Source organism: Chinchilla lanigera, unplaced genomic scaffold, assembly GCF_000276665.1.
Source record: "Chinchilla lanigera isolate Chin_1 unplaced genomic scaffold, ChiLan1.0 scaffold00070, whole genome shotgun sequence".
In the NCBI taxonomy this organism is placed as follows: Eukaryota; Metazoa; Chordata; class Mammalia; order Rodentia; family Chinchillidae; genus Chinchilla; species Chinchilla lanigera.
Genome location: NW_004955471.1, coordinates 5,639,387 through 5,649,838, shown reverse-complemented (window position 1 = coordinate 5,649,838; position 10,452 = coordinate 5,639,387). Strand labels below are relative to the sequence as shown.

The following is a 10,452-nucleotide window of genomic DNA, read 5'->3' as shown; positions in this document are numbered from 1 at the left end:
GGCGGGGGAGCCTGCGCCGCCCGGACCCGCCCGGCCCCGCGCCTCTCGGAACTTGTTGGCCAGACAGTTCGTATCCCCTCCTCACCCGCAACCCTCCGAAACAAACCCTGGCCCATTTAACATATATTTAATCTTCCAATAGGGTTTGGCGTTGTTGTCAGCCTCGGGGAGAGAGATTGGACAAACACTGTACTCTTCGGGAGGCGGAGGGCGACGCCAAGGACTTTCCACCGCGACTGCCTTTGGGTTTCAAGTGGGAGGAGAGACCCTTTCCGCCTGGCGCTGCGTGTGTCGTGCTGATCAGTGGCGGAGCGGCTGCTGTGCCAGGGTGACTCCGAGTTGTCCTCTCTCCGGCACTGGCAATGGCTAGTGAGGACAATCGCGGCCCTTCCCCGCCACCAACAGGTGATGACGGGGGAGGTGGAGGGAAAGAAGAAACCCCTGCGGAAGCGGCTGCCTTGTCCCTGAAGCCGGGGCTCCCCATCAGGGGCATCAGAATGAAGTTTGCGGTGCTGACCGGGTTGGTGGAAGTTGGCGAAGTGTCCAACAGGGATATTGTGGAAACCGTCTTTAACCTGGTAAGTGGGTGAGTGTTTCATCAGCAGACACTTTCCCCGGCGAGTTGGTGAACAAGACTTTAAAGCTGCGGTTGTGTGCTTTGCACAGACTGAAAACGCAAAATTCTGTTTGACTTACAGGAAACAAGTTCTTGTATTTTTCAGTGTAAAGGGAATTATGTAAATTTTGATGCTCCTGGTTTTGTGAAAGTGAACAGATCGCTTTTATGCTAAGGAAATAATTGTTGCCGTGGAAGTACTTTAGGGGTGGGGAGGGCTCCAGAGCAGGAGTTGCTTGTCATTTTTATGTCCCCCTTGGCGAGTATGTTCAAGCCTGCATTTCTCTTAACTTTTTAAATAAGTTAAGTGTGACCTTTTCCTGCGCTTGAGAAATATTAATCTTTGAGTCTGCAGACGTTTTGTTTTGCTATAGTAAGATTTAAGCACGAAGTTCTTGTTCATAGTGCTCATGAAAGGTTAATTTGTTGCAAGTTAGTATTTATTTTAAAATTTCGATAGTTTATTTTCAGAAATAACTAAGAAGTTGAATTTCGGGATGGGTTTAGGCTTATGTTTAGAGCAATCTTGTGAAAATTGGTTTTTTCTTGTTTAAAAGTATGGAGGCAGATACAGAATAATCTGTCTTTTGGAGGTTCATATCCACCAGTAGTAGTAAAGCATGCTTGGTCATTAGAAGTTGCTGGTTGTATTCCTATAACTATGAATGTTATTTTTGAGACATGGATACTTTTCATTTTTCTGTATTCCATTCTTAGCAATAGTTATTATCTTTAGTGGTGATTTTAAAGATTTCTTTGTTCCAACTTCTGTCGCTCATCAATTTAAAGAATCCCAGGGAAGTTTGGCCTTAAAATACTGTAATTACCCGTCTTCTACTCAGCTTGTGTCAGAAAATGACAGCACCAGAAATGAATGTACAGTAGTACTGTGCTTGCAGTAACTGTTTAGAACCTTTTCCCTTTGCCTGTATGTTTTCAAGGTTAGGCTTATTTTATTCCAGGGCAGTTAATTATTTCCTTCATTAGACATTTATTGCTACTCTGGTCATTTGCAATGCAGTTTTTAGAATTAGAAGTACCTAGTTGGAATTCACTCACCTTGCAGTATGAAAACTTCAAGCATTGCAGCATTTCTCTACCCCTCATACAGTAATTCTCTACAGATTACTCTGTTGGGGTTTGATGTATGAATACCCACAGACACACACACATACACTCATTTAAAGAAACTGTATGTTATAGAAATGCCCAGTATATATAAGTAGTATAGTGATCTCTGTTATCCATCATCCTACTTCCCTAGTTAGCAACACGTTAGGGCTTTTGTATGTATATGGGGCTCTCTCCAGTGAGTCTCAAGGAGATAAACTGCAAATTGATCTATTCCTTTGTCCCAGAATAGACTGAGAAAGTTTTCTTTCTGATTTTTTTCCTTTCTAAACTTCATGTGCGTTGGATGATGCACAGAAATCTGTGGCAGTGACCTGGCGTGTAATGAAGGAACAACATTCTTTTGCAGGAGGGTTCAGACTCCTCTGCTCTTTAAAATGTGCAGTGTGGGGGTGGATGACCAAACATGAGTCACTTGTATTTTTACCATTAAAGAAAATCTGAATTCTGTAGTAATAGTTTGCGTGCGTGCTGCTAGAAGGACAGGCCTGGTAGAGATTTTAAGGTCACTGGTTAAGTCCTTCGAAGTTGCCTGTTTGCAGGGCAGCGGGTGACGGCGTATTCAAGAAGAGGGTCCATTTGTTTAGTGACACCTTCCTCTTCACCACCCTTCTCCCATCTAAGAGGGCAGGGAAAGTTGCTGAGAGGGTTAGATAGCCGTTCTTTTCCTTCCAGTGGCCCTCACAGTACTTTCCGTGATCCACATATGGGATCTTGGCTGCTCTTTAGAGGACTGTGGGAATGAAATAGTGGGACTCTATTGGGTGAGTTCATGTTGTGGTATTAGTGGTATTAGTATTGTTGCACCTAAGTATTTCCTGTCGGGCTCAGTCTTAATCCTGCTCAGAGAAGGAAGCTACATTAACTAAGAGGTGTGATTTTTCTTTCTTGTACTGGAGACTGAACCCAGAGATGCTGTGCCATTGAGCTACATCCTAGTCCTTTCAGGGTCTCACAGAGTTGCCCAAGCAGGTCTCAAAGTAGCAGTCATTCTGCCTCAGTCTCCCAAGTAGCTGGGATGACAGGATTGTGCATGCATGGCTAGATGTGATTTTTATAAAGGTACTACCAGGGGCCAGGTGTTTTGCGTACATTATTTAATGCTTCTCTGAACAGTTCTTTTAATACGTTCATCCCATTTCATCGATGCCCTTCAAGATTCAGTAGCTTACCTGCAGTTTGATTCTTAGAATGACTGTCTTTTCAGGAATATATCTTGTCTCCTGAATCGGTGTAGTTGTTCGCTTCTCTAAGTATTTGTACCTTAGGCATTGCTTTGCCCAAGCTGAGGGTTCAAGCATATTGGTCCTGCTAAATGCTCATGGTGAAACCAGCAGATTTTATTTATTTATTTTTTTAAATTCAATTTTCAAGTAGCTACCAAAAATTGATTAAAAAGACTTTAGAAGTAAAAAATACTTTTCAGGTCATGCAGTTTTTTTGTTTTTGTTTTTTTTTTTTTTCATTATGTGCAGAAAGTTTGTTTTTTTTCTTTCTTTCTTTTTTTTTTTTTTTTTCCGGTAACGGGAATCGAATTCATGACCTTGCTCTCGCCAGGCAGGCGCTGTGCCGCTGAGCTAAATCCCCAGCCCCAGAAAGTTTGATATTAAATTTTTTTGACACATTGAAGTGAAACTTTTAAAACTGTGAAAAGTAGGATGTCAAAACCAAAAAATCTGTGAAATAGTATTACAATGGGAGTCCTGTAAGACTACCATTTAATTTGATGAAGTAGTATATTATCAGTATCACTTAATTTTCATGTGTATCCTTCCTTTATACTATCTTCCTGCATCAGCCCATCCAACTAGCTGAGACTACAGGCTCATGCCACTGTGCCCAGCTAGAAATACCTACCGATTCTTTTTTACTGATTAAATGTTAGCTGCTTAACTAGTAAGTCTGCAGTGTTAAAATTCAATGACTTCCCCTCTCCACAGTTGTCCATATAGTAAGTGGAAGAGCCTTAGAACTGCTCCAGAGCACTTTATAAAGTGCTGCCTTCCAAGATTGCTAATGTAGCTTGCCTTGATTCTGTTATGAATTCCTATGAAATTTACTACCCTTCTTGTAATTTCTCTTAAAACTCTGTTTTACAGAGAGACCTTGATTAGTGGAACAGCAGTGTCTTCAATTGTTGGAAACTTTGGGTCAACTTTTACACTTTCTTGTTGTGATTTAAAACCATTTTGTGTGTGGTTGAAATAATCTCTCTAACTTTTGGACCCAGCATAATTAATACATTGGCATGTTTCAGGAGGTTTCCACTAGATATTTAAAGGTATTCAGTGCTGTGTGTTTGAAGAATAGTGTTTTCCATTTCCACCTTTTCAAAAGTTTTTTGTTTAGAAAGTGTCTATGTGATTTTTAATTAAAATATTACAGTTTAAAAGAATATGATTTTTCATAACCCACTATATTGTATTTGACTTATGTCCTGCTAAACACTGTGTGATACAAACCCTTAGTACCTATAGGAGTTGAGCAGATCACGTAAAGCTTCTGTTCATGTTGGCTGAGTACGGAGTGAATTTTGTGGACCTAAAGTGGCAGCTCTTAGTTGGGTGTGGTGGCACATACCTGTAACCCCAGTACTCGTGGAAGCCTGAGGCAGAAGGATTGCAAGTTCAAGCCTAGCCTGGGTAAGTTCGCAACTTAGCGAGACTTTTTCTCAAAATAAAAAATAAAAAGAAAGGGCTGGGGTTGTAGTTCAGTGCAAAGGCCCTGGGTTCAGTTCCCCATACTAGAAAAAAAAGCAGTAGTCAGTGACTTGCAGTAATATGAACCCAATGGCGTCATGCCTTTTGATTTTTTTTTTTTTTTTCAGGAAAAATTAGATGTCTAGATTTAAAAAATAACACTTTAAATGTCAAATTAAAAGATTTAAAAATAGCGTGTGGGCCCATAAACTCATCCAAGGTTTACTGTTTAAACTCTTCCATGAACTTTTACCAGAAAGATAATCATTGAACATGTTTTTATTCTGACGCAGACCAGAGCTATTTCCTCAGTACCTGCCTTGTACCTTCAAAGATGAAAAGCAGTGCATTCCAGAGACACACTAGTTACTGAGCTGTACCCTCCCACACCGGTATTTAATTCATGTTGTAAGTAATAGGAAACTCGAGCTGGTTTGTGCACAGTGGAAAGGATTCAGAGAACCATTTGTCTGGCAGTGCGAAGGTGGGGGTACGACAGGAGCAGTCAGCGTGGAGACCTGGTTTCTTTCTGTTTCTGTTTCGCTTGCATTCTGCTTTCTGTGACAGCAGCTTTGACTTGTGCAGTTCCCCTCATGGTTGTGATGTGGCCACCGTGGTAGTTGGGACCACATGTATTTTTGTTCATGTCTCCGGAGAGAGCCTCTCTGTTCCAATGTTCTAAACTAGTTGGGCTGCCTCAGTGATAGGGCCATTGAAACATGCTGACTGGTGTACGTAGTGTGTATCTTTTACATATGCAATTTGATTATGTTTAGGGAATTTACAGAGTTTTGCAACCATCACCACGATCTAACTTTATAGACATACATCCATCCATTGTCATTGTACTTGGGATCGAACCCAGGGCTTCTGTACTGAGCTACGTCCCCAGCTCTTTTATTTTTTATTTTGAGATAAGGTCTTATAAGGTTGATGAATTGCCCAGGTTGGGTTTGAAATTATGGTCCTCCTGCTTTATCCTTCCTGTAGCTGGTATGATAGGCATGTACCACCAAACCTGGCTTTTTTGCAGTTGGTCATTAAAGTGCTTCTTTAAGCATATTTTTTCATTTGAATTTTTAAGAGGAGTAAATATTCAGGGGTGTGAACATTTGTATGGTTTGTTAATGTTGATAACTAAAAGAAATTTAGGTGAATTGATGAAATTTAAAAAAAACTTTGTAGTTTAACTTTGTAGTGTGGTGGTGTATGCCTGTAATCTCAGCACTAAGGAAGCTGAGGCAGGAGGAGTGCCATGAGTTTGAGGCCAGCCTGGACTACACAGTGAGATTCTGTCTCAAAAAACACGCAAACAAAAAACTTTATAGTTTCTTACAAAATGTGGAAGTGATAATTCGGCTCTTATAGGTATATAGTCTTGTTTTCTTCGAATTGGTTCATTTTAAACTGAGAAATAATTTGGGAATTGAAAAGCTGGATTTTTTTCCCTTCTGTTTTAAGAATTAATAGGAAAGGAAACTAAGCTTTTGGTTTTTCATATTGATCTAGCTGAACTAATCCAGTTTAATTTTTATTAAGCACTTCTTTCTACACATTCTTCTTCTTTACACTAAGGCACATCCCCAGCCTTTTTTTTTTTCTCCATTTTTTATTTGCAAACAGGGTCTTGCCAAGTCACTTAAATTGTTCAGGCTGAGGTCGGGGTTGCCCTTTTGAGTCTCCTGCCTCCACTCCTAGAGTGCTGGGATTACAGGTGTGTGCAGCCATGCCTGGCTACTTGTTTTTATTTATTTATTTTTTGAGACAGAATCTCACTGTAGTTCTGGCTAACTTCTAATTTGCTATATAGCCTAGGGTGGCCTTGAACTTGCAGTCCTGCCTCAGCCTCTGGAGTGCTGGAATTCTGGGAGTGTCCACGCTTGGCCCTCACACATATAATCTTGAAAATATTTGGGAATACATGCATAGTGCATTTTGGTTTCATAATGCATGGATGAGTCATAAAGTTGTTTATCTTTGTATCTCTAGATGTTTTGTTTTCTGTCTTTTTGAGACAGGGTCTCACTATGCAGTTCATACTGTCCTTGAGCTCACTTTGTAGGCCTGGAACTCACAATGATCCTTCTGCATCAGCCTCCCTAGTGCTGGGGTTACAGGTGTGCACCACCATGCCTGGCTTCAACATTTACCATATTTTTTTTTTGGTACTGGGAATGGAACTCATGACCTCTCTCTTGCCAAGCAGGTGTTATGCTGCTGAGCTATATCCCCGGCCCTCATAATTTTATATGTGTGTATGTGTGTGTTTCTGCACTAAGGCCTGGTACAAAATTGGACTAAAAATAACAGTGCCTGTGGGGGAAAAATAAGTTTGTGGAGGGTTATTGAAAGCCTGTGGAACTTTGTAACTGAAAGACTTGTGGAATCAGTAATCATCTCAAAAAGGGTGCTACTCGGGTTACATTCCTGCTGGTATTTTCACCTTTGTGTCATCATCTGTGGCACTAACCCTGGAGCTTACCCTTCTTTGACACACAGGCTTGGCAGGACACTGATTCTTTGGCTTCTGAGAGAGACCCACTTTTCACCGTGGAAATTGGATCCCAGGTATAGCTGACTTCGTGAATTCATTGTTTTAGTGCGGTGTGGGGAATGCCTGCAGTGTCTTTTTCTCTCTCTTGTTTCGCCTTGCCACATACTTAGCATAGTGGAAAAACCATAGTGGTTCCTTTTTTCTGGAGACAAGGTCTCACTATGTAGTTGAGGCTGGCCTTGAACTCACCATGTAGCCCAGGCAGCTGTGCGTGGCGGCACACGCCTGTAATTCCAGCACTGAGGAGGCCGAGGCAGGAGGATCACTATGAGTTTGAGGCCAGCCTGGGCTACATAGTGAGCCCAGGCCAGCATGAACTGCATAGTGGGATCGTCTCTTGAAAAAAACAAACAAAAACCCCAAAAACTATGTAGCCCAGGCTGGTTTCAAATTCATGGCAGTCCTCCTGCCTCAGCCTCCTGAGTGCTGGAATTAGAGGCGTGCACCACTTTGCCCACCCTGTAGATGTTCCTGAAGTCACTGATGTACTATTTGTGTTAAAGGAAAGTGAGTGCGTAGGTTTTCTGTCTTTTTATGAGATCTATGTACATGGTTAAGGATTTCCTTTAATTTTGGTGGAAGAAAATGGTACACAAACTAGCATCACTTCCACATTATTTACACATTACTCTTTAATAATTCCGTAGGAGGTCATTGAAGGCAGAATTATAATGTTCACTCTTAAAAGATGAAACTGAGACACAAAGGCGACAGATAACTTGTACAAGTCACTGAACAAGTCCACTAGGCTGTATATGGTACATAATTGCAAAAAACTTTACTTTTTAAAAAGAACTTCAAATTTTCTGTGGCATGCCATGTGTTCATCCCCTCCTCGCCCTGCTTTCCTTTGTGATACTGGGAATTGAACCTAGTACCTTCGCCCTGATCTACGTCCCCAGCTGATTGCCCAGACTAGCCTCAAACTTGATTCTCCTGCCTCAGCCTCCCTGAGTGCTAGGATTACAAACATGTGCCTGACTGTATGTTTAATTTTAATTTTTATTAATATAGTTTGAAGTACACAACGTTTACATTCATCATGGGGAGTTGGTGCCTGTACAGAACACATCTTAATTCGTTTTATGTCCCTTTTCCCTTCTTTTCCTCCCTGCTAAATCTTCCTTTCTTTTTTCTTGAGACAGGGTCTCACTGTGCAGTTCAGGCTAGTTTTGAAGTCACTGTTATTAGCCCAGCTGGCCTTGAACTTGAGACAGTCTTCCTGCGATAGCCTCCCGAATGCTGGGATACAGCTGTGTGCCACCACCCCAGTTTTGTTTTTTTTTTTTTTGGAGACAGGGTCTCACTGTGTGTAGCTCAGGCTGGCCTTGAAGTCGTGGTGGTCCTCCTGCCTCAGCCTCTCAAGAGTGTGCAACGATGTCTAGCTCATGTATCTTTCAGTCACATAATGGAGTAGCTAGTCTGGAAAGGAAGCCAGCTTGTTTAAAACTTGACTAACATAGTCACATTGTGCCTTATGGAAAGTAGTTTTTTGGTGGTTGTTTTTTGTTTGTATTTAATGTTTTGTGCATTTCTGCTCAGAGTGTAATGCGGAGTGTGCCCCGCAAGCACACGACCACCTGGTAAAGTCAGCCACCTGTGGCCTTCGGGCTTCAAGTAACTTACCGTGTGCATTAGGAAAAGGGAGGTTTTAATGACTATAATATTCAAATTGGATGCACGATATAATCCGTTATTCATTAGACAAGATCCAGAGTTTCCTCTTCCTTTCTTCCCTCTCTTCCCTCCCCTCCCCTCCCCTCTCCTCACCACCCATCCCCTCCTCTCTCTTTTCCTTTCCTTTAGTTGACTTGGCCTGTGTTTTAGTTACTTTTCCACTGCTGGGACAAAATACCTGACATATGCAATTGAAAGGAGAAGCTTATTCTGGCTTCTAGTTTCAGGCGCTGGTTGGCTCCAAGGGAGCAACATCCTTGCCCCGTGGCAGCTGGGAAGCAGAGAACAGAAGAGAGTCAGAGCTGGAGCACACTCTTTCGCTGGGCTTGGTGGCGCACACCTGTAATCCTAGGATTTGGGAGGCTGAGGCAGGAGGATCGCCGTGAGTTTGAGGCCAGCCTGAACTATGTAGCGAGACCCTGTCTCAAAACACAACAGAACACAACACCCTTTTATAGACCCGTGCAACCACTGTGGAAATCAGTGTGGAGATTGCTCAAAAAACTAAAACTAGAGGTTCCATTTGACCCGGCTATTTCTCTTCTTGGTATCTTCCTGAAAGAAATGAAAGAATCATACCACAGCAATACATGCACACTCATGTTTATAGTGGCACAATTTGTAATAGCCAAATCTTGGAAATAGCTCAGATGCCTATCAACAGATGAATGGGTAAAGAAAGTGTGGGTTTTCATTTTTATTTATTTTCTGATCAGATTTTATTGGTACATTGTAGATACACATAATGCTCACATTCATCATAGAGAATCTGTACCTGTACATAGTATAACTTGTTTTTTTCCCAATTTCCCTACCTTCCCTTCAACTCCTCTTCTTCTTCCCATTTACAAAGCTTTGTTTCTGTGTTTTTCTTCTTTTTTTCTCTTTTTTAAGCCTCTTCTTTTCTTCCCCCTCCCCTCTTTTTTGTTCCCCTCCCTGTTTGAACATTTTCTTCTTATTTCACAATACCTGTTATACATTTTGGTTCTTATTTACACTTTCAGTTTCTCACAAGAGAGACAATGTGATATTTGCACATGTGTGTCCAATTTATTTCACTTAAGAGTACGGTCTGAAGGTACATCCATTTTCCTAAAAATGTCTTGAGCTTATCCTTTATGGCAGAATAGGATTCCATTGCACAAGAAGAACTACATCTTTATCTGTTCACCAGTTGCTGGGCACGTAGGTTGTTTGCAAGATTTTGCCGTTACTAACTGCGCTGCTATAAACACGGGTGCACGCATACTGCCGTGGTGTGATGTTTTTATTTCTTCTGAGAAGATTCCCAGAATGGGAACAGCTAGGTTGCCTGGACCCTAGGATTACAGGCATGAGCCTCCACACCCGGCTGATTTAGGTATGTTGAACCCCCAGTTCTCATGCATTTCTTCTCTACTTGGACACCGTTTAGTGAATCAAGTTTTATAATTCCTCCTTTCATTGGAGACGAAAAACATATTTTTTTCCTTGTACTTGGAATAGAACTCAGGGCCTTTGCACTGAACTATGTTTTAGCCCTTTTGTATTTTTTATGTTTTTATTTTGAAACAGGGTCTTGCAAAATCACAGAGTGGGCTTGAACTTGTGATTTTTCTGCCTCAGCCTCCCACAGTGGCAGGTATATGCCACTAGGCATACCTACAGACAAAAATTTTTTTTTTTTTCTTTTCTTTCTTCAAACTTATAGGTCATTCTGATTGCCAGGTTTATATGGAGTTCCTGATTGTTTCTTTCTGAGGACTAGTTGTCTATAATAGAATTTGTGTTTTTCT

At 41.4% G+C, this 10,452-nt stretch overlaps 1 protein-coding gene across 1 annotated transcript in view; it reads left to right on the top strand.

The window, feature by feature from the left end:
• Positions 1-142: 142 nt before the first annotated feature.
• The window catches only part of Lrba (LPS-responsive vesicle trafficking, beach and anchor containing), a gene marked incomplete at its 5' end in the record, with an annotated part of 597,162 nt that continues 586,852 nt past the window's right edge, over positions 143-10,452 (top strand). Inside the window, 1 exon segment of the mRNA XM_013522882.1 lies at positions 143-578. Within this exon segment, the coding sequence (XP_013378336.1) occupies positions 363-578 (216 nt within the window).